At 44.1% G+C, this 23,513-nt stretch overlaps 1 protein-coding gene across 2 annotated transcripts in view; it reads left to right on the top strand.

Moving 5' to 3' along the window:
• KCNN4 (potassium calcium-activated channel subfamily N member 4) overlaps positions 1-23,238 on the top strand; it is a 44,098-nt gene extending 20,860 nt beyond the window's left edge. Inside the window, exons 2-9 of one of the 2 annotated variants that reach the window (XM_039322717.1) lie at positions 1,065-1,160; positions 10,540-10,949; positions 11,838-11,973; positions 12,456-12,566; positions 18,024-18,142; positions 18,746-18,815; positions 20,936-21,114; positions 22,483-23,238. In XM_039322717.1, coding sequence (XP_039178651.1) covers positions 1,065-1,160; positions 10,540-10,949; positions 11,838-11,973; positions 12,456-12,566; positions 18,024-18,142; positions 18,746-18,815; positions 20,936-21,094 — 1,101 coding nt within the window. In that variant the 3' untranslated portion in view covers positions 21,095-21,114; positions 22,483-23,238. The remainder of the gene's footprint in view (positions 1-1,064; positions 1,161-10,539; positions 10,950-11,837; positions 11,974-12,455; positions 12,567-18,023; positions 18,143-18,745; positions 18,816-20,935; positions 21,115-22,482) is intronic. The other variant, XM_039322718.1, reaches the window with a different exon arrangement.
• Positions 23,239-23,513: the final 275 nt, after the last annotated feature.

The following is a 23,513-nucleotide window of genomic DNA, read 5'->3' as shown; positions in this document are numbered from 1 at the left end:
GAGCAGGGTCTGTATGATTATCTGGGACACCACAGATCCTCTTCACGACCTGTTTTCCTTGTTACCTTCTGGGAGGAGCTTCATGGTATCCACAGCAGAACATCCAGATTCAGCCATAGTTTCATTCCATACAGCATTAACCTTGTGAACTCTCAAGCGTCCTCCTTCCGTTATATATTCAAGATGGACAGTATTTAATATTTATTTGTTATGTATATGTAGGGGTGTGGGTCTATATATATGTTGTATATAGTATATTTTTAGGGTGTGTCATGTATGTGTTTCACTCTGAGAGCGGGCAACTAAATTTCATTTTTGATGTGTGCCGTTGTGCCCACAGTAAAAAAATGACAATAAAGGTTATCTTATCTTATCTTATCTTATCTTATCTGATCTTATCTGATCTTATATCTTATATCTTATATCTTATATCTTATATCTTATATCTTATCTTATCTTATCTTAATAATAATAATAATAATAATAATAATAATATTAGAAGGGACCTATTGCAAAAGGCGGCCTTACTAGGAACTGCTTCCATCCTGCGACGATATCTGTAATACCATCAAACATCCACATCTGCCTATCCCAGGTCCTGGGTAAGGACTCGATAGGTAGACCAAATGCCAAATCCAGTCTGAACATCTGGCTGACTGTGCGATGATCAATAATAATAATAATAATAATAATAATAATAATAATAATAATAATAATAGTAAAGTTGGAAGGGACCTTGGAGGTCATCTAGTCCAACCCCCTGCTCATGCAGGAAACCCTACACCATTTCGGACAAATGGCTGTCCAGTCTCTTCTTAAAAACTTCCAGTGTTGGAGCATTCACCGCTTCTGGAGGCAGGTTGTTCCACTGGTTAATTGTTTTAACTGTCAGGAAGTTTCTCCTTAGTTCTAGGTTGCTTCTCTCCTTGATTAGTTTCCATCCGTTCCATCCATTCTGTATGGCCCTCAAACCAAAGGCAGACGTCTCAAACCTTTGCTGGTTTCAGGCCCACATCCTTGAGGAGTTTCCTTAACCCATCTCTTCTCTCTTGCTCTCCTTTCAGTGGTTTGCTTATGCCTTCATGACCAAGTGCCTCATCACCCTCTCTACGGTGGGATTAGTGATCCTGATCCTGGCGTTTCACATCAAAGAGATCCAGGTAACTATAAGGGGGGGTGATACCGGTGGCATCTATTGGGAGGTTTAGTGACTTTTTAATTGAGCTTTGGTGGCACGGTGGTTAGAATGCAGTTCTGCAGGCTACTTCTGCTGACTGCTGGCTGCCAGCAGTTCGATTCTCACTGGCTCAAAGTTGACTCAGCCTTCCATCCTTCCAGTAAAATGAGGACCCAGATTGTTGGGGTCAATAGACTGGCCCTGTAATCCTCTTAGAGAGGGCTGTAAATCCCTGTGAAGCAGTATATAAGCCCAAGTGTTATTGCTATTTGTTGAGTGTTTTCCATTGCGTCTCTGAGTCTCATCTCAAAGCTTGGAATCCAGTATGAGCTACTGACCCAGGGCAGCTTCTAAAGCAGGGGTTCTCAACCTTGGCAACTTTAAGACTTGGGAGTTGAAGTCCACAAGTCTTAAAGTTGCCAAGGTTGAGAACCCCTGTAAAAATCTAAAGGTTTCTATCAAGCAGCACAAAATAAAATAAGGAGCAGTGAACTGGGGAGATTTACCCAACAAGGGTTTTCCATCCCAACAGCTACTGTAGTTAGATGGGCTCATCCCTTTTATGGGTTTGAATACCATCTGTTGCCTTTTATGAACCCAGAAAACCTCCCATCTCTGCTGTGGAGACAGTGTGCAAAAAGGAATGGTTATCAACCAGGTTGGTTTCAAGGAGAAAAAACAACAATTAGGGGTGACATGATAGCAATCTTCCAATATTTGAGGGGCTGCCACAAAGAAGAGGGGGGTCAACCTATTCTCCATAGCACCTGAGGGCAGGACAAGAAACGGATGGAAACTAATCAAGGCGAGAAGCAACCTAGAACTAAGGAGAAACTTCCTGACAGTTAGAACAATTAACTCAGTGGAACAACCTGCCTCCAGAAGCAGTAAATGCTCCAACACTGGAAGTTTTTAAGAAGAGACTGGACAGCCATTTGTCTGAAATGGTATAGGGCAGTGGTGGCGAACCTATGGCACGAGTGCCAAAGGTGGCACTCAGAGCCCTCTCTGTGGGCACTCGTGCCGTCGCCCCAGCCCTAGGCCATCAGCTGGGTTTTATAAAACCTTTTTGCTTTAGGCCTCCGCCGCGTGTGCAAAAAAAAAAAAAAAGGTTCAATCAGTCAATTTCAACTTCTCATGGGAAAAAAAAGATTTTGTAAAGTTGGAATTGATTGATTGAACTTTTTAGTCCCACCCAGTCTGCTATTACCACCGCAGCCGTGCCCACCCAATGGGCCACACCCACCCAATTGGTCACACCCAGCCAATGCGCCACACCCACCTGGCCTCTGAAGATGCATAAGTGGGTTTTGGGTTGCAGTTTGGGCACTCAGTCTCTAAAAGGTTCGCCATCACTGGTATAGGGTTTCCTGCCTGAGCAGGGGGTTGGACTAGATGACCTCCAAGGTCCCTTCTGACTCTGTTATTCTGTAAGATTCTGTACATTTGCCAATATAATTTTACACCTGGATGCAAATCTCACCCACCTCCCAATTTTGGCTTTGGCTTTTATTATGCCCCAGATGCTAATGCGTGGAAGAAGCAAAATTAGGAATACAGATAGTTCTTGACTTACAACCACAGCTGAGCCACACATTTTGGTTATTAAGTGAGACATTTCTTAAGTGTGTTTTGCCCCATTTTGCCACGTTTCTTGCCATAGTTCAGTGGTGGCAGACCTATGGCATGCGTGCCAGAGGCGGCACTCAGAGCCCTCTCTGTGGGCAAGCGGGCCATGCCCCGGAGATGGCAACCGTCCCTCTTCAACCAGCCGCCCGCTAACTCGCCGAGGTCTCATGTGGCTGGATGCATCCCAGCACCCATGTGCTCGCTGGCCTCTGTGTGCAGGGGCCGATGGTGTCAGGCAGCAGCTGCCCCGATCCCTGCCTCACCTTGCCCTGTGACAATGGCACCCCTGCCCTGCCTTGCCTTGCCTCACGTCTTCCTGCAGGACGAACCTCCTGCCCACTGCCCCACCTGCCAGAGATCCTCTGGATCTCCCCCAACCCTGCCCAGCCCCCACAGGCGTCCCTCCCCACGAGCAACATTGAGGTGATCACGCCTACCTTGGCCACACCCACCCAATCTGCCATGACCACCACGGCCACGCCCATCCAGTGGGCCACGCCCACCTGGCACCCGGCGATAAATAAGTGGGTTTTGGGTTGCAGTTTGGGCACTCGGTCTCTAAAAGGTTCGCCATCACTGCCATAGTTGTTAAGTAAATCACTGCCGTTGATGTTAGTTACCCGGTTGTTAAATGAATCTGCCTTCTCTCTTCACTTTGCTTGTCAGAAGGTCGTAAAAGAGGATTGCAACTGCTTAAAATATAAGAACTGGCAATAGCAAGGTAAATATGAGATTAAACTAACATGGGATCGGTTTATTTATTTATTAGCTAATTCCCACCCTTCAGGGATCTGACCGGGCGTCCTTATCCAATGGCGTATTTTGTTTTTGACTAGGAAGCAAAAGAGAACAATTTTTTTCCCCCTGCATGCTGATCTTTCCACGGCCATCTTCCTCTCAATCTGTGCCTTAATAATAATAACAATCATAGTCATAACAGTGCAACGTTACTGCTGCTGCAACTACAGATAGCCCTTGACGTACGACCAGAATTCAGCCTAACCTTTCTGTTTTTAAGTGAGGCATTTCTTAAGTGAGCTTTGCCCCGTTTTATGACTTTTCTTGCCACAGCTGTTAAGTGAATCACTACAGTTGATCAGTTAGTAATCCGGTTGTTAAGTGAATCTGGCTTGAAGGTCAGAAAGGTCACCAAAGGGGATCACGTGACCTTGAGACACAGCAACCGTCGTAAGTACGAGTCAGTTGCCGAGCATCTGAATTTTGATCACGTGACCCTGGGGATGCTGCTATGGTCGTAAGTGTGAAAAACAGTCATAAGTCACTTTTTTCAGTGCTGTTGTAACTTCAAACAGTCACTAACTGAACTGTTGTAAGTCAAGGACTTACAAAGGTAGGTGGAGGGCAGTGTAGGATAATTATCCCATAAATCTGGGAGCTACTCCAGAAGGAGACCTGAAAAACAACAAACTTTGACCTGGGGAAGGGCGCGTTTACTTAGCCTATGTCTGCCAGGATTAACAATCTTCATTTTAATTCTGTCATAACAAAAAGATTGTTATGGGCAAACTTTGACATACTTTACAGATGCCATACCTTTAATAAGAAATCTCCCTGGAAAATATTTATCTGAACTGCAAGGAGCTGGAAGTAATAGGTCTTTTATATGTACCAGGTGCAACCAGAATGATTAAAGGGGAGGAACAGCTAGAATAATTTACTCCAATCTCCCAAAATTGGATTTTATACATTTATAAAGTCCCCCCCCCACATTTAAGTAGATAAGTAGCTTCATCAAGAACAAATTAAGGCTGGATTTATCCTTTAATTGATGGCCCATAAGCTGCACTTTAGAAACTGTGGACACAGACAGATATAAATCCAATGCAACCAAACAACAAGTTAAAAAGTTTAAAAAAAAAACCAAAAAACCCCCCAATAATCTAACTCTGTCCTTGTGTTGAATCATTTTCCCTGTCTGTTCATGTTAAAAATTACTTCTCTGTTCCAACATTTGTAAAATATTAGAGAACTGAGATGATTAAGATAACTTACTTATTTTAGTTATCTTAACTAAGATAATTCAAGTTGAGCTGGGCAATGTAGAAATGTAATGGATAGATAGATAGATAGATAGATAGATAGATAGATAGATAGATAGATAGATAGATAGATAGATAGATAGATAGATACATAGATAGATAGATAGATAGATAGATAGATAGATAGGTAGGTAGGTAGGTAGGTAGGTAGGTAGGTAGGTAGGTAGGTAGACAGACAGACAGACAGACAGACAGACAGACAGACAGAGTTTGGGGCAAGGGACAGTGTGTGTGGCACAAGAAATTTATTTGTCTGTTTGATTTCCACAACCGCCCATCTAAGCAATTGAGATATAAATGGGGCATTCTCAAAGTTTATTTTTATTTTTATTTTATTTCAAACATAAACTCCAGAAGCAGTTTCCAAGTAGAATCAAAACTGGATAAGTTCTTTTCTTTAATTAAAGCAAGTTTTGCCATCTCTGCCAGTTCTGTTGCTTTTCCCATCAGATCTTTCATTGTGGAAATTGATGTGTATTTCCATTTTTGTGCATATAGGATTTTTGCCACAGTCAACATATGTAGTAACATATAGTTCTACTTTTTTTCAAGTTATTTATCCAAAGCCCTGAAAGAAAAGATTTCAATTTTATATTTGTTTTAAGAATCTTCTGAATTAAGAGATAGAACAACTGGCTTTTGTTTCCTTTTTTTTTTTTTAACACTGTGGCCGATGGGGCATTCTCTATTTGAGGGACAGTAATAGTTCTCCCTAAAATTTCAGCATCATAAAACCCCTTTGGGGAGTGCTCAGCACCCTTGTTAACAAACACTATTAAAAAAAAACAAAACAGTAATATTAACTCTGCACCCGTCACCGTCCTCTAGTTTTAGCAGCCAAAAGTAAGGAGAAGTGTCTGCACTGACCACATACAGACAGTTCTTCTTAATAAATTCATTTATAAATAGCGTGCAGGGCTGGGAAATGCTCAACAGATCAGGCTGAAGTTGAGACTTATTCCTTCAGGGCTGACTGGCCAGCCCAGACATTTCATCTTCCCCATCTGCAGGGCTCAACTTGTCTTGGTTTGTGGCGGGCGAGCCAGCGACATTCGGAAAATATACTTCAGAAGAATTTTTTCTTTCTTTCCTGTGGACTGTTTGATCTCGGTTGTTGATTGGAGAGCAACATTTCCTGGCTGAGTCACCCAGCGGGTCCACCCAGTGACTGCCAAGCTGTGGCTGGTGGCAGTGACTTTGGCCGGCTAAGGATTAAAGTGCATTTATGCACAGTTCATTTGATGTGCATTTCCCCAACGTGCACTTTAGGCCCTTAAATCAGGGGGTATTTCATTGGTTGATATGTTTACTAACTAGGGCAGGGGTCTGCAACCTTGACAACTGGCTCTAGGAATTCTGGGAACCGAAGTCCACAAGTCTTAAAGCTGTCAAGGTTGCAGACCCCTGAATAGGGCTTCTCTGCTACTTCAAAAAAGTTGAAATGATTTAAATAAAGGAAATGTTTGAGATACTTAAATGTGACTGAATTTAAGACAATGATGAAATGAAAATGTTTTGAATAAGAGTCAAAGGAGACTAGATGACTAGAGGTGTTGAAGGGAATGTTTAAAGATTAAAGATTAAATATATTCTTAATTATGGTTAAAAAGAATAAGAAATTCAGGAAATAAATACGTATTAACCTAGGGATATATATTTTAAGTAGTATGTTATTTCTTATGTTTTTTTACTTTTGCTCTCCTTTCTTTTTCTTTTCATCGTTTTATCTATTTCTTAAGAAATGGAGCAGCTCCCTATTTATTGTTGGCAATAAAAGGGTTAAAAAAACCCACACGTTCACAAATCACGTAATAAAAGCAGAAAAGCTATTGCAATAAACACTGGGCTGCTGGAGGAATATTGAGCCCCAGTTGACCCATGCAGCTGAAATTGGTCTAAATGTAAAGTGAAGCCTGCATCCACAGCTAGACTTCACGGCTAGTCCTCGATTTACAACAGTACATTTAGTGACCATTTGAAGTTACAACATCACTGAACAAAGTGACTTATGAACGTTTTTCACACTTGCAACGGTTGCAGCATCCACTAGGTCAGGGTTAGGCCACCTTGGCTCTTTTATGACTCGTGGATTTCAACTCCCAGAATTCCTGAGCCAGCATGGCTCAGCTTGCAAATCTCTCCCTTTCCCCTCAGCATGGCTGGCTCAGGAATTCTGGGAGTTGAAGTCCACCAGTCATAAAAGAGCCAAGGTTGCCTACCCCTGTCCTAAGTCCTCCTGTTCTAAGCGGTGAGCCTCCTAGACCAGGGCTTTTCAACCAGTGGTACGGGTACCACCTGTGGTACATTGGCACCTGGCAGGTGGTACGCGAGCATCCTAGAAAAGTGGTAGCGGGCAGGCATCTTGCTTTGCTGTGGCTTGGGGGGCACTTATTTCAGTGCTATTGTAACTTTGAATAGTCACTAAGCAAACTGTTGTAAGTCGAGGACTACCTGTACTTTATCACTTTTTTCGTTTTTTTATTTTTTGGTCAAGTTTTTGACATCTTGCTAGGTGACTGGTGGTACTCAGATATTGCCATATCCTATAAGTGGTACAATGATTGAAAAGCCCTATCTTAGACCAGGGGTAGGCAACCTTGGCTCTTTTATGACTCGTGGATTTCAACTCCCAGAATTCCTGAGCCAGCCATGCTGAGGGGAAAGGGAGAGGTTTCCATGCTGAGCCAAGCTGGCTCATGAATTCTGGGAGTTGAAGTCCATGAGACATAAAAGAGCCAAGGTTGCCTACCCCTGTACTAGGTCACCCGAGCAAAATTCGGATGCTTGGCAATTGACTCATATTTATGATGGTTACAGTCTCCCAGGGTTACGTGATCCCCTTTTGCGACCTTCTGACAAGCAAAGGGGGAGTCAGATTCACTTAACAACCGTGTGACTAGCTTAACAACTGCAGGGATTCACTCAACAATTGTGGCAAGAAAGGTTGTAAAATGGGGGCCACACTCCCTTAACAACTGTCTCACCTAGCGACATAAATTTTGGGATTGTGGTCGTAAGGTCGAGGACTACCTGTCTTTGGCTAGATGGGCAGTTTTGTCTTCCTCTCTTGGAAGCCATCCATGAGGCGGAAGTCAAGACTTAACCATCAGCAGCATACAAACTGATTTTACTAATAATAAAGAAAGCTTTTGCGCTCCCAGAAAGCAATCCAACAACAGCGTACATCTGCTTTGTAAAACCACTTGGCATTCAGTTCTATCCCTTATGTTGCGATACCGCAATGACACCTTTTGACAATAGAGGGTTTATTTATACGGATCTCGAGGGGGAAATTGCTCAACTGTTAGCTGTCTTGAATCACAGAAGCTCGATTCCAGAGGCAGGGAGCTGCCAAATGTTTGTGGACTACCACAAAGCTCTCTGACACAGACCTAGAAACAGGTTCCCATCCGTTCTCAGCCACAGGAGCTCCCTGAGTGACGTTGGGACAGTTCTTCCCTCTCTGCTCAACAGCCAGTGTGGGGTGGGGATGGTGAAGGTGCTGGACTAGGAATGGGGAGACCCAGCATAGACACTCCTTGGGTGATATTGAGCCAGGGAGTCAGTGAGGAGGTGTGGTGAAGGCCCTGGATGAGGAGTAGGGAGACCGAGATTGTAGCTTCCTGCGGGACTCAGAGCCTGACATGTTTCCCATCTTTTGAACCAACATGGAATAGGGGTGATGGGTTGGACTAGCTCAGGGGTAGGCCATCTTGGCTCTTTTATGACTGGTGGACTTCAACTCCCAGAATTCCTGAGCCAGCCATGCTGAGGGGAAGGGGAGAGGTTTCCAAGCTGAGCCATGCTGGCTCAGGAATTCTGGGAGTTGAAGTCCATGAGTCGTAAAAGAGCCAAGGTTGCCTACCCCTACCCTATACCGTTCCAGACAAGTGGCTGTCCAGTCTCTTCTTAAAAGCCTCCAGTGATGGAGCACCCACAACGTTTGGAGGCAAGTTGTCCCACTGCTTAACTGTTGTGTCAGGAAATTTCTCCTCAGTGCTAGGTTGCTTCTAGAATGAAGGAGAAATTTCCTAATGGTGAGAGCAATAGACTAATGGACTAGCTCAGGGGTAGGCAGCCTTGGCTCTTTTATGACTCGTGGACTTCAACTCCCAGAATTCCTGACCCAGCATGGCTCAGCATGGCAACCTCTCCCTTTCCCCTCAGCATGGCTGGCTCAGGAATTCTGGGAGTTGAAGTCCACCAGTCATAAAAGAGCCAAGGTGGCCTACCCCTGGACTAGGAGCAGGGAGACTCAAGTTCATAGTCATTCTCAGCCATGGGAGTTGAATGGGTGACTCTGGGCCAATCTTTTTCTCTCAGCCCAACCGCCAACACCGTGTAGTAATAGAGGTGTTCAGCTAGGAGTAGGAAGATCCAAGACTATTCTCAACGTTGAAGTTCCTTGGGTGACTCTGAGCCAGTCCCTCTCTCTCAGCCCAAGAGTCAGTTTGGGGTGGAGGGGGAGGTGCTAGATTAGGAGTAGGGCGGCCCAGGTTTTAGACCCCCTCAGCCACAGAAGCTCCCTGTGTGACTCAGGCTTACTCCCACTCTTTCAACCATAGACTGGCAAATACAGATAGTCCTCAACTTACAACAGTTTGTTTTAATGACCCTTCAAAGTTACAAGGGCACTGAAAAATATGACTTATGACAATGTTTCACAGTTACTACTTTGCAGCTTCCCCATGATCCTGTGATCAAAATTCAGATGCTTGGCAACTGGCTCATATTTATGACTGCTGCCGTGTCCCAATGTCACTTAACAAATATCTCACTTAACAACAGAAATTTTGGGCTCAATTGTGGTCGTAAGTCGACGACTACCTGTAAACAAATATAGCCATCTACTAACCTGCCTTGACCAAACCGAATGGTTGAAAGGTCTTCATCCCACAGTGAATTGATTCTGACTGATAATAATCATAATAATAATGCTAATGATATTGTGGGTCAAGTGCGTAGGTGGGTGGTGTGTACAACTGGTGGACCAGGTGGAAAAATTTGGGAAATGGTTCATTTTGAATAAGCAGGTTTCCTTTTGATTGGGTTACCAGTTACAAAGTTAGAGAACTATGCCTTCCAACACCAATTTTTATTTTTGCTCCATTTCTTCTTGTGAGCCCTGGAGAAAAACTATTAGGAAGAGTTTGGATGGATGCTTTTGGTATTCTGTCCTGTTATTGGTGAAATGAAGGCAAATGTTGGTGCCAATATGCTGTGTGACTGGTTGCACAGCACCAGAATCCTCTGACTGTATTGTACTAGTAGCAACTTTTTTCTAATGGTTCTTGAGACTGTTAACAACCTTTCCTCCATGAAAAGGTGGGCATCGTCCTTCTCATTTGCCCAACTGATTGAGAGGGTGTTAAAAATTCTGTTTATATAAAGCACCATACAGAGCAACAAAGAGTACAGTCACCATGTGCTTTACTGCTCAACTATATAACTGTAAAAGTAAACAGTAAACTCTATTTAGAACAAAAGAGCATAGAGTACATAGCATAGATCCAAACGTATAAATACTGCCATTTACCGGCTGAATACTACAGTAGTTGTTGCATAGAAATACATTCCATCAATGAATTCCAGCAGAGGGACAATTCCTTGCAGAGAGAACCCCTGGTTTTGCTTCCGGCTCATTCATGCTCTCATGTTCCTTTTGCCTTTTAGCTCTTCATGCTGGACAATTCCCTCACCGATTGGCGAATTGCAGTCAGCACCCCGAAATTGGCTCTCATCACGCTGGAGCTTTTAGTCTGCTTCCTTCACCCCTTCCCGGTGGGAGATTTCGTTTGCCTGGATCCCAAATCGGAACAGACCCTCGTCTTCCTCTCCGATGTTGACATGTTGCTCTCACTGGTGATGTTCCTCCGCCTCTATCTGGTCCCTCGAGCTGTGCTAATGTGGAGTAGTGTGCTGGGAGATGCCTCCTACCGCAGCATTGGGTCCCTCAACAAGATCCACTTCCAGTACCCTTTTGTGTTACGGGTGATGGTCAACAGCCAGCCGGGCCGTGTGCTGCTGATCTTTACAATGGGACTCTGGATCATCGCTTTTTGGATACTGTCCGTCTGTGAACGGTGAGGATTCTGTTGGAACACCAATATTATCCACTGTTAGGCTTGTTATTGTTATTATTAACTGTTTGGTCATCAGACAAAGACTGTTTTATTTTCTTTAAAAATGTTGATTTGATTAAAAAAAACAAAAAAAACCACTGAACTCAAGCTGCTATGATTTAGCCAACCTGCATTTACCGATGTATTTGGATTTATGCATTCAAATGCTTTATTTTATTACTTTATATTATATTTGTATTTCATTCCATTATTTTATTTTATCATTTTGTTTCATTTTATTGTTTTGTTGTGTTTTATTATTTATTTTAGTTTAGTTTTTATACCGTCCTTAGTTGCTTCAGGTCAAACAATTAACTGGGATATAGTATAGGTAGTCCTCAGCTGACATTCATTAATTTAGCATCTGTTCAGGACTGAAAAAAATGAACTAATGATTGCTCCTTGAATTTATGACCATTGCAGCATCCTTGGGTTCACATGATCAAAAATTGGGCACTTGGCAACCAACATGTATTTATTGGCAATGTCCCAAGGTCATGTGACCGCTATTTGCAATTTTCCCACTCAGCTTCCAAAAAGCAAAGTCAGTTGGGGGGGGGGAGAGCCAGATTTGCTGAACAACATGATTCATTTAACAACTGCGGTGATTTGCATAACAATCATGGGATAAAAAGGGCGTGACTCAGATAACAACTGTTTTGCTTAGCCATAAAAATTCTGGTCCCCATCGTGATAAATTACGAACTGCCTCATTTAACGACTGCCTTGCTTAGCAACAGTTATTCTGGCCCTGATTGTGGTTGTATGTGGAGGACTACCTGTACTTTCCTAGATAAATATGAGCACGGATCTATCCTCATGTTGATTCTCTCTTATTTGATCTGCCAGGCAGTATATGGATGAGAACAATTACCTGGGTGGGACATTCTGGTTGATTCCCATCACTTTTCTGACCATCGGCTACGGAGACGTGGTGCCCGAAACAGTCTGCGGGAAAGTCGTGTGTTTGTTCACTGGTGTCATGGTAAGGAACACAGACAACATCTTACAATGAGAAACGTGGTGCAAGGTGGCAAAATATATTTACCAAAATATATTTAGGTTTTTGGTTATTGGGTTTTCTCCCGCGTCAAATTGGAAGTGTCTTGGTGACGTTTCGACGAAGTCTCATTCGTCATCTTCAGGCTGGTGTTTTCGGCTTTGTGCTTCTAGGAGCAATATGGTGGATTTCCTCCTCCTGGAAGCACGAAGCCGAAAACACCAGCCTGAAGATGATGAATGAGACTTTGTCGAAATGTCGCCAAGACATTTCCAATTTGACGTGGGAGAAAACCCGAATAACCAAAGACCTACATACAAACACCCGCGAAAACCTCAGAAAACAATATATATTTGTAGATAGAGATACTTCTTCGACTTACAACAGTAAATAACCCATGCATTTTTTTTTTAAAAATTGTATTTAAAAGAACCTTTCTTATTCTCCACTTTCGTATTTCTTCCCAGGGAGTGGGGTGCACTGCTCTCCTTGTGGCCGTGGCTGCAGATAAACTGGAATTCACCAGAGCAGAGAAACATGTCCATCATTTCATGATGGATATCCAGTGTACCAAAGAGGTAAGAGAAGCTCTTTGCTTGATGGAATTTCAGAGGGGCAGAGAAATCCGCTTTAGAAATCATGTCTCAGCAACTGGAGCCAAAAAAGACTACAGTAACCCTTCCTTTTGTCTAAGGCCTTTTTCTCCCACTCTCCCTTCCTCTTCTTGCTGGGCAGCAAAGGAACTCAGAGAGATGGGACACTCTAGTTAGAGTTTTGGATGCTTCTTTTTTGAAAAGGCCAAGGAATGAGCAGGGCTGTGCATTTCCCACCCTGCCCTTATGAGGAATGCATAATTTTCTTTTTTTCTGGCTGGTTTGGTCTACTCTAGGCTAGAAAGTGGGAGAGCATGAGTTCTAGTCCTGCCTGGATGACTTAGGGCCAATCACCAGGAGACGGGGAGTTCTAGTCCTGCCTTAAGCATGAAAGGCAGCTGGGTGACTTTGGGCCAATCACCAGGAGACTGTGAGTTCTAGTTCCACCTAAGGCATCAAATCTTGCTGAATGACTTAGGGCCAATCACCAGGAGACGGGGAGTTCTAGTCCTGCCTTAAGCATGAAAGCTGGCTGGATGAATTAGAGCAGTGATTCTCAACGTTTGTGTGACGGCGACCCCCGTCACACAAACATTCTGCGCATGTGCGGCGCGGCCCCCATGCGCGGCCCCCATGCGTGGTGCGCATGCGTGGCGCGGCCCCCATGCGTGGTGCGGCCTCCATGCGTGGCGCACATGCACGGCGCAGCCCCCTGAGGGGGAAAAATGGCGGATCGCCGCCTTTGGCGACCCCTGAAAAATGGTCGATCGACCCCAAATGGGGTCACGACCCATAGATTGAGAACTGCTGAATTAGAGCCAATGGGAGTTCTAGTCCCGCCTTAGGCATGAAAGGCAGCTGGGTGACTTTGGGCCAATCACCAGGAGATTGTGACTTCTAGTCAGTAGTGGGATTCAAATATGTGAACAACCGGTTCTCTGTGTGGATGCCACTTCTGGATCCATTCTGGGCCTGGGCAACAAAAAATTAGCTACCAGTTCTGCCGAAGTGGTGTGAACCAGCTGAATCCCACCACTGGTTCTAGGCCTGTCTTAAGCATGAAAGCCGGCTGGATAACTTTGAGCCAATCACCAGGAGACGGCGAGTTCTAGTCCCACCTTAGGCATGAAAGCCGGCTGGGTGACTTTGGGCCAGTCAGAAGAGCAAGAAAAAGAATAAAAAAAGAAAAGATTATAAAATGTCTTCTGATCATCTTCACAGTAGTTATAAATGCATTTTTATTTTATCTATTCCCTTTAAAATGATGTCATAGTTTCCTTCTTATAATCTACCCTTTCTAATCATCAAATCCATAAACCACAAGTTCATTTTATTATTTTTTTCGGCAGAAAGTCCATAAGGGGTTTCCGGGCATTCATAAATGCAATCATTGATCTTTCTCTAAGCAAACCAATTACTTTCGCCATCTCTGTTAGTTATGTCATCTTCACCAGTCATGCCTCCACTGCAAGGTCTTATGTTTTGATTTCTGGGCAAGACTGCCAATCTTATTATGTTAGCAGTCCCAGTTTACTGATATTTTTAAATCTCCCACAAGCTAAATTATTTTTGAAATGACTGTACCATAAATGCCGGCGTACAAGGCGACCTGGTGTATAAGACGACCCCCGTCTTTATAGCCGGGCCGTATTCCTAGAACGTCGTCTTATACGCCAGAAACTACCAGTATTTCCGGCGTATAAGACGACTCGGCGTATAAGACGACCCCCGTCTTTGGCGCCGATTTCAGTGCTTGCAGAAGTCGCCTTATACACTGGCATTTACGGTAGTTCTTCTTGATTGCATCTTAGGCTGATCTATGATCAAAATAAAGATTAGACTTGACTAGCAGGTCTGTTTAGTTTGTGTGGTCATAAAATCCTTGGCAGGGTGGAGATTGTCTACTCTGACACTGCCTTAGTTGCAAGAAGCCACAACTACAGTGTCTCTGAAAGATGACATCCCCCTTTATTTAAACCCCTTCAGTGAAGGAGAGTCCATGAACGCCCAAGGCAAATTATTCTATTGTTGAGTAGGTCTTACCATTAGGACATTTTTCCTGAAGTTCAGCCAAGATAATATTACTTCGTAATTTAAACCCTTTGTTTCTTGTCCTATCTTCTGGAACAACTCTGAACGATTCTACCCCTATCTTTATGTGGAATAAAAGTTCGTGCAACATGTTGAACTTGGAAGTGGAATTAATTCCTTCTCTGAACTTGCACAATAGAGACGCAATCCAGTATCTCAGGAAGGCAGAAATTTAGGGAAGTTGAATGTGTTTGTTTTGTGACTCCCTCCCAAGGTTGGTAGTTATCAAATCTGAAATTTGGATTGGGATGGGTTGAGCATCCATACTTCTCCAGATTATTCATTTCTTCATCAAAAATTATCTGCTTATGGCTGCGTGCGTCACCTACCTTGGTGAACTCAACACAGTGTTCATTCCTCAACTGCGTAGATGGCTTTCCCAAAAGTTTTAACCACATTTAGCCTGATGACAAAATTAGCCCATTATTCTAGGTTGCACTATAGACTGAATTATAAACCACCCAAATACAGTCACACAACACACTGCGAACCCACAAAGAATACTAACTAGGCTTAGTGAAAAATGAAACTTATAAAACGAAACTCTGTACATTTGCAACTAGGTTTGCTAAATATGGTGTGTGAATACCAATCCCGAGAAACTCTTTAAAACAAAAAATCCTTTGTAACAAATCCACCTTATTTTTATGCCGGCAAAGGGACTCAAGCTTCTTGGGAAGAGAATGGTCCTTCCATAGATGTAATTTTGAAGATTCTGCTCTGGTTTGCTGTGTGGGACACGCATCTGTTGAAATTTTAATATGGAATCTGGAAAAAATATCCAGCACGGCATCTTCAGCATGGAATGAACATCTGAGCCTTGAACCTTTTCTTTGGTAATTGTTCATGGCCATTTCCCAGTTGTAATGTATAGATGTGAAAGATGGACCATAAGAAAGGCTGAGCACAAAAGAATGGAGGCCTTTGAACTCTGGTGCTGGAGAAGACTCCTGCGAGTCCCCTGGACTGCAAGGCGTTCAAACCGGTCAGTCATAGAAGAGATCAACCCTGACTGCTCTTTAGAAGGCCAGATCCTGAAGTTGAAACTCAAACTAATGAGAAGGAAGGACTCACTGGAGAAGAGCCTAATGCTGGGAAAGATGGAGGGCAACAGAAGAAGGGGATGACAGAGAATGAGGTGGCTGGATGGAGTCATGAAGCAGTAGGCGTGAGCTTAAATGGACTCCAGAAGATGGCAGAGGACAGGAAGGCCTGGAGGAACATTGTCCATGGGGTCGCGATGGGTCAGACACAACTTTGCAACTAACAAGAACAAACATTATCATCTGCAGATCAGTGGCGAAGAGTCCCTGTGAGATGAGTGGGCAGTTTATGGCCCTGGGCTTCATTTTAGAAGTTAGTTTGAAAGGGCTTAAATTGGGTCCTTAGAACCATCAGCTACGAGTCCAGAAACCACATGGAGGGGAGGAAAGGCTGGCAAAAAGAGACCTCTGTGTGAGGAGAAGAAGAAAGAAAAAAGATGTCTCCTTTCTCTTCGCATTCCACCATTGGATGTACTATCTGGCAGATTTCCCTTGGGGGAATAATGTAGTAATAATACAGTAAAAGGATTATCCACCCTTGTTCCACAATAACATTGGTTTTCCTGGGCACCCTGCCTTGTAACACAGGGTGTGTTCAGACATGTGCAAATTGTGATAAATTGGACCTTTCCCCCGTCTTCTGTGGCTTCCTCTTTGCATCATAATGTTCTGATCAGTGCATGAAAGGCCGATCTGTTTTGTCGCTTTCTTTACTAACGTTGCAATTATTAAGCCGCATTCTTCCACACCCTGGAAAAAAAGGATTTTTTTTTTTTTTTAAAAAAAAGAAGTATTGCCAAATTCTCTACTCGGTTTTACATTATTGGTACCAGGCTAATCGCTGCTATGTATAGCTGATTTTAAAATACAGTCATTTTCTCCCAGACGTAAATCAGGAGAGAAGACAGGGATCATTTTTTAATTGACTTTTTTTTTTTGGGGGGGGGCAGTGGTCTGTGAAGATCCGTACAGGCTGATTCTTCCGTCCCGTTTCTGAAGGATACATAGAATGAATAGTGCTGCGAGCACTGGTGGCTTCCTTAAAGACGTGGCTTACCGTGAAGTTGCGATGGGTTTCATGCCATTATCCCACTGGGGACGTCTTCCTCTTAGTGATAGCAACAGCACTTAGACTTATACACCACCCCTTAGTGCTTTTACTGCCCTCTCTAAGCGGTTTACAGACTCAGCCTATTGCCCCCCAACAATCTGGCTCCTCATTTTACTGACCTCGGAAGGATGGGAGGCTGAGTCAACCTTGCGCTGGTCGGGATCGAACTCCTCCTCCTCCTCCTCCTCCTCCTCCTCCTCCTCCTCCTCCTCCTCCTCCTCCTCCTCCTCCTCCTCCTCCTTCCTCCCTCTCCTAATTCTTCTCTTCCTTCTCTTCTTCTTGCGCCGGTCGGGATCGAACTCCTCCTCCTCCTCTTCTTCTTCTTCTTCCTCCTCCTCCCTCCTCCCTCTCCTAATCCTTCTCTTCCTTCTCTTCTTCTTCTTCTTCTTCTTCTTCTTCTTCTTCTTCTTCTTCTTCTTCTTCTTCTTCTTCCTCCTCTTCCCTCTCCTAATCCTTCTCTTCCTTCTCTTCTTCTTCTTCCTCCTCCTCTTCCTCCTCTTCCTCCTCTTCCTTCTCCTCCTCCTCTTCTTCTTCTTCTTCTTCTTCTTCTTCTTCTTCTTCTTCCTCCTCTTCCCTCTCCTAATCCTTCTCTTCCTTCTCTTCTTCTTCTTCCTCCTCCTCTTCCTCCTCTTCCTTCTCCTCCTCCTCTTCTTCTTCTTCTTCTTCTTCTTCTTCTTCTTCTTCTTCTTCTTCTTCTTCTTCTTCTTCTTCTTCTTCTTCTTCTTCTTCTTCTTCTTCCTCCTCCTCCTCCTCTTCTCTTCCCTCTCCTAATCCTTCTCTTCTCCTCCTCCCTCTCCCTCTCCTACTCCTTCTCTTCCCTCTCTTCCTCCTTCTTCTGCTCCCTCCCCTCCTCCTTCTCCCTCCCTCCTCATCTAAGCCAGAAACAGCTGCTTTTTCCAAAGGGTGTGAGGTAGAAGCCATCTATGGCACTTCAGATGTTCAGCTAGAACTCCCACCATCTTTTGTCAGTGGCTGTGCTAGTTGGGAATGTTGAGAGTCAGAGTCCAGCAACATCTGGAGGGCCACAGATTGCCAACTCTTAATGCCCAAGTAGCTAACTTACCCTACTGCAGTACAGTACAACACAGCTTATGTCTTGCAAACTTAGCTAACCCAAGCCGCAAGTTATGGTGAAAAACAGTGGTTGAATTGTCCGAAACATAACCTCTTCTTGACCCGATTTGTATGTGCTTCCAGATGAAATGTTCAGCAGCCAACGTACTACAAGAAGCCTGGTTATTGTACAAGCACACCAAGAGGAAGGATGGATTAAGGATGCGCAAACATCACCGTCGGCTGCTGGCAGCCATTCACATGTAAGTGAGGAATCCCAATGACAATGAGCATTTGAGTTTAAGATTTGTAGATTACAACTCCCAGATCTCCCCAGCCAGCTGTCCAACCTTGGCAACTTCAAGACTTATGAACTTCAACTTCCAGAATTCCCAGCCAGCATGGGTGGCAGGGAAGGAATAAAAGTTGGAAGGGACCTTGGAGGTCTTCTAATCCAACCCCCTGCTCAAGCAGGAAACCCTGTTATCATTTTACACAAATAGTTGTCCTATCTCTTCTTGAAAACCTCCAGTGTTGGAGCACCCACAACTTCTGGAAGCAAGTTGTTCCACTGGTTAATTGTTCTCACTGTCAGGAAATTTCTCCTTAGTTCTAGGTTGCTTCTCTCCCTGGTTAGTTTCCATCCTTTGCTTCTTGTCCTGCCTTCAGTTGCTTCAGAGAATAGCTTGGCTCCCTCTTCTTTGTGGAAGCCCCTGAGATATTGGAACACTGCTATCATGTCCCCCCTGGTCCTTCTCTTCATTAAACTAGACATACCCAATTCCTGCAACCGTTCTTGGTATGTTTTCACCTCCAGTCCCCTAATCATCTTTGTTGCTCAGGAACTAACTCTTTCCTTCTTGCAGGTTTCGCCATGTGAGGATGAAACACCGCAAGATCCGAGATCAAGTCAATACCATGGTGGATATTTCTAAGGTGGGTTTTCTAGCCAACCCAAGAGAGGAAACCCTTGCCCTGATTTAAAGGAAGCCCTATCCTTCTACATGTGGGTGCCTGAACTACAATTTCCAGCAACCCAGCCAGGGCAATCAAGAGTGTAGGAATCAGCCACATCTGGAAAACTGTCACTTCTCCATCACTGTCTTCAGCTGAGATGGAATAGTTTATTTTGCTGTAGGTCAGGGGTCTTCAAACTTGGCTCTTTTATGACTTGTGGACTTCCAACTCCCAGAATTCCTCAGCCAGTGTGCCTGGGAGTTGAAATCCACAAGTCATAAAAGGGCCAAGTTTGAAGAGCCCTGGTTTAGACCAATTGAAAAAAGAAGTCCACTTCAAACGAAAGCATTTGTCTCTACTATAGAGCAGAACCATCAACCATCTCATTGAAACCCAGCTTCCAGAATCCTTGTTATGGAAGCCATACACCTGTTTATGTATATCTGATCCCCCTCACCTCCCATGAGGTAACTCTGGTGTTCAGTAGCTATGGAACATCACTGTGATGGGGAACTGTCCATGGAAAGAGAAGAGTTGGTCATGCAAAGATTGTCCAAAAGGAAGTAGGAGAAAGAGAGCTTTTCTGTTCTATCGTGGCTGGGCTCCCGTCTTTGAGCATAATGTGAATTACATAAATTTTCCCTCTAATCCAGAGGTGTCCAACTCGGTCAACTTTAAGACCTGTGGACTTCCAACTCCCAGAATTCCTCAGCTAGGCATTCTGGGAGTTGAAGTCCACAAGTCATAAAAGGGCCAAGTTTGAAGACCCCTGCTGTAGGTTATATGTGCTGGCTGACCTTGTTTGGGGTCAGACACTAGGCAGGATAGGTGACCACTACAGCTCTAGGTTAACATGGGAAGCTAAAGGACCCCTCCGGAAAGGGAGCTGGATGGATGTTGTCCATGGAGTCCCCAGGAGTTGAGTTCAACTTAAAAAGGAGTATAGTATAGGGGGTACCTTGCTCAATAGTAGTAACTGTGAGAGGGATCTTGGAGTCTTAGTAGACAATCACTTAAATATGAGCCAGCCGTGCGCTGCAGCTGCCAAAAAAGCCAACACAGTGCTGGACTGCATTAACAGAGGGATAGAATCAAGATCACGTCAGGTGTTAATACCACTTTACAAGGCCTTGGTAAGGCCACACTTGGAATACTGCATCCAGTTCTGGTCACCACGATGTAAAAAAGATGTTGAGACTCTAGAAAAAGTACAGAGAAGAGCAACAAAGATGATTAGGGGACTGGAGGCTAAAACATATAAGGAAAGGTTGCTGGAATTGGGTATGTCTAGTTTAACGAAGAGAAGGACGAGGGGGGACATGATAGCAGTGTTCCAATATCTCAGGGGTTGCCCCAAAGAAGAGGGAGTCAAGCTATTCTCCAAAGCACCGGAAGGCAGGACAAGAAGCAACGGGTGGAAACTAAGCAAGGAGAGAAGCAACCTAGAACTAAGGAGAAACTTCCTGACAGTTAGAACAATTAACCAGTGGAACAACCTGCCTCCAGAAGTGGTGAATGCTCCAACACTGGAAGTTTTTAAGAAGAGACTGGACAGCCATTTGTCTGAAATGGTGTATGTTTTCCTGCCTGAGCAGGGGGTTGGACTCGATGACCTCCAAGGTCCCTTCCAACTTTATTATTATTATGAATCATCGCACAGTCAGCCAGATGTTCAGACTGGATTTGGCATTTTGTCTACCTATCGAGTCCTTACCCAGGACCTGGGATAGGCAGATGTGGATGTTTGATGGTATTACAGATATCGTCGCAGGATGGAAGCAGTTCCTAGTAAGGCTGCCTTTTGCAATTGACTAATAGCGAATTTGTCAATGCCAATGGTGATTATTATTATTATTATTATCAATCATCGCACAGTCATCCAGATGTTCAGACTGGATTTGGCATTTTGTCTACCTATCGAGTCCTTACCCAGGACCTGGGATAGGCAGATGTGTATTATTATTATTATTATTATTATTATTATTATTATTATTATTATTATTTGTACTTCTGACTCCTGGCTTCAGGGAGTCAGAACACCCCAAAAGATAGGCCAAGCCTAAGCTCGCCAGCCTGACGTCTGTCTTCTCCTTTTCCAGATGCAAATGATCATGTGCGACCTCAAGTCCAGCCTTTGCAGCTCTCACCGGGAGCTGGAAAAACAGATCGAGTCCCTGGACAGGAAACTGGACGAGGTGACCAGATTGCTTTCTGCCCTTCTGCAGTCCAAGCAACAGGAGGAACAGCAGGTGCATTGATGATGGTCAAAGGCTGCCAGGTAAGGGCTGGGCCTCTGTTTTTTGTTTTTTCTGTTTGCAAAAAATAAAATAAAACAAATGCATGGAAAATGACAGGGATAAAAAGCAGGGAAGGTTATGGAACGCGGGTTCAAGGAAAGGCCGAAGTAAGGGATATCTTTCACCACGTATAATGACCTTGAGGGACAGGAAGGGGAAGGGAGAGATGCTGGCTGGGGAACGATCAGATAAGAAAAGCCTTGGCCCACAGTTACATAACAGGCAGCATTGAAAGAAAGTTAAAAACAATCAGGCAGTAAAATGGTGGGAAATTTGAACGGGCAAGGTTCGGTTAATGCAGCTTTACGATATAATGCAGGATTAACTCATCTGGTCATCGTTTCCTAAGATGTCTGACACGATGCTGTACTTTAGAAGGGACTGTAGTTCTAACTTAACCTAGAATAGCCTTCTGTTGGTTCCGCCCTCAGAAATCCAAAAATAACGGAGGCGGATTTTTGGGGGTAATTTACTCTGAAGGCCAAATCCGTGCATCTGAAATGTAGAACATTTTAGCATACCTGCTCTGTCCCGCTCTTCCTATGCTGATCTGATTGATCTAGTAATTAAGGCACCAGGCTAGAAACCAGGGGGCTCTGAGTTCTAATCCCACTTTAGGCATGAAAGCTCACTGGGTAAGTTTGGGCCAATCACCAGGAGACCATGAGTTCTAGTCCCGCCTTAAGTGAGTTTTAGTCCTGCTTTAGGCGTAAAAAGTGGCTGGGTGACTTTGGGCCAATCACCAGGAGACTGTGAGTTCTAGTCCCACCTTAAGCGTGAAAGCTGGCTGGGTGACTTTGGGCCTATCGCCAGGAGACTGTGAGTTCTAGTCCCGCCTTAGGCATAAAAAGTGGCTGGGTGACTTTGGGCCAATCACCAGGAGACTGTGAGTTCTAGTCCCACCTTAAGCATGAAAGCTGGCTGGGTGACTTTGGGCCAATCACCAGGAGACTGTGAGTTCTAGTCCTGCCTTAGGCATAAAAAGTGGCTGGGTGACTTTGGGCCAATCACCAGGAGACTGTGAGTTCTAATCCCGCTTTAGGCATGAAAATTGACTGGGTGACTTTGGGCCAGTCACTTTCTCCCAGCCTAACCCGCCTCACAAGATTGCTGTATGGTGGGGAAATAGGAAGGAGTGCTAGGAATGTTCATTGACTTGAGTTATTAATAAAAGTGGAATATAAAGAAATAAAAAATAAGGATTTGATTTAAAAAAAAACAATACCTGGGTTCAGTCTGGTAGGAGGGGTGCAGGTAGATAAAAATGGGCATCTAGTTTGAGATTTATTGGAGCTGACCAAGCCCAGAACTAACATGCCATCCCTGTTTTGATTTTTCCCCCTTCTCAGGTTGGCCATTGAGAGGATTTTAATCTCATTTACCCATCCTTGGCTCAAGAAATGGACTTTTAGAAAGCCATTTGCCTTTTTTTTAATGGATTCCACATAGGCTAAAGAAACTGTTACTACACCTCCATCTCGTGGTACTTTCAAGTCACTGCAAGCCTTATAAACCTTTAGCATTAGTGGACTTAAAAACTGTAGTTTACAGTTGAGGAAACAATTGTTCGGGTGAACGTATCTGCAAAGACATATGCAGAGGGTCTTCTGGATGGAAACCACATCCTGGTCTCCTCTCTTTAGTGAAGAAAAAAACTGAACTGTGAGGGGAACAGGGTGGAAAGTACTTGTGGGATAGGGAAACGGCCGGAGAAGTACTTGAACGGAAGAAAAAGCTCAGCGCTGTGGAATGTGAAGGCTTTGCCTTTTGTTCTTGGGCAGAAACTTTTTCCAGACGTTGCAGGAATCAGATCTGCAGGAAGCAGTTGGTAACCTACTGCCCAGTACCTTCTCCAGGGTGGAAGACGCCGTTCGGTTTAGTTTTGACAGCTTGCCACAGAGATTTGGTGACTGAACAGGAGTGACAAACTGCCTACAAGCCAGGACGCTTGCGAGTCAAAAGGAGAGGGGTTTCATTTTTTATATTTGGTATATCTGTGTGAAATTCTCAAGGCTACTTAGAATCGTACGACTTGATCAGAGGGGCTTTGAGTTCCAATCGTGCACTTGGTGCAAAAATCTAAATTAAAGCATCTCCAACAGGAAGACGGGAGTTGGCCTTAGATTGAACGGCAAAACATGGTCAGGGGTTTCCCTGTCAAACATTAACATAATTGCCAGCTACCTACCCAAAGATGCTCATATGCAGAGGTTTGTTCTTGACAATGGCGTTTGGGTTGGTTTACTGGTCCTCAATTTATGTCCTTCGCAATGCAGCCTGGAATTTCTGTAATTAAGTCATGATAGTCATAAATCAAGACACCCATTTTTTTTGTGGTGGTTGCTAAGCAAATCTATAGTCGTTAAGCAAGTCAATGCAT

Source organism: Crotalus tigris, unplaced genomic scaffold (genome assembly GCF_016545835.1).
Source record: "Crotalus tigris isolate CLP2741 ecotype Arizona unplaced genomic scaffold, ASM1654583v1 scf7180000024119.3904262, whole genome shotgun sequence".
NCBI lineage: Eukaryota > Metazoa > Chordata > Lepidosauria > Squamata > Viperidae > Crotalus > Crotalus tigris.
This window is presented reverse-complemented; position numbering and strand designations above follow the sequence as displayed.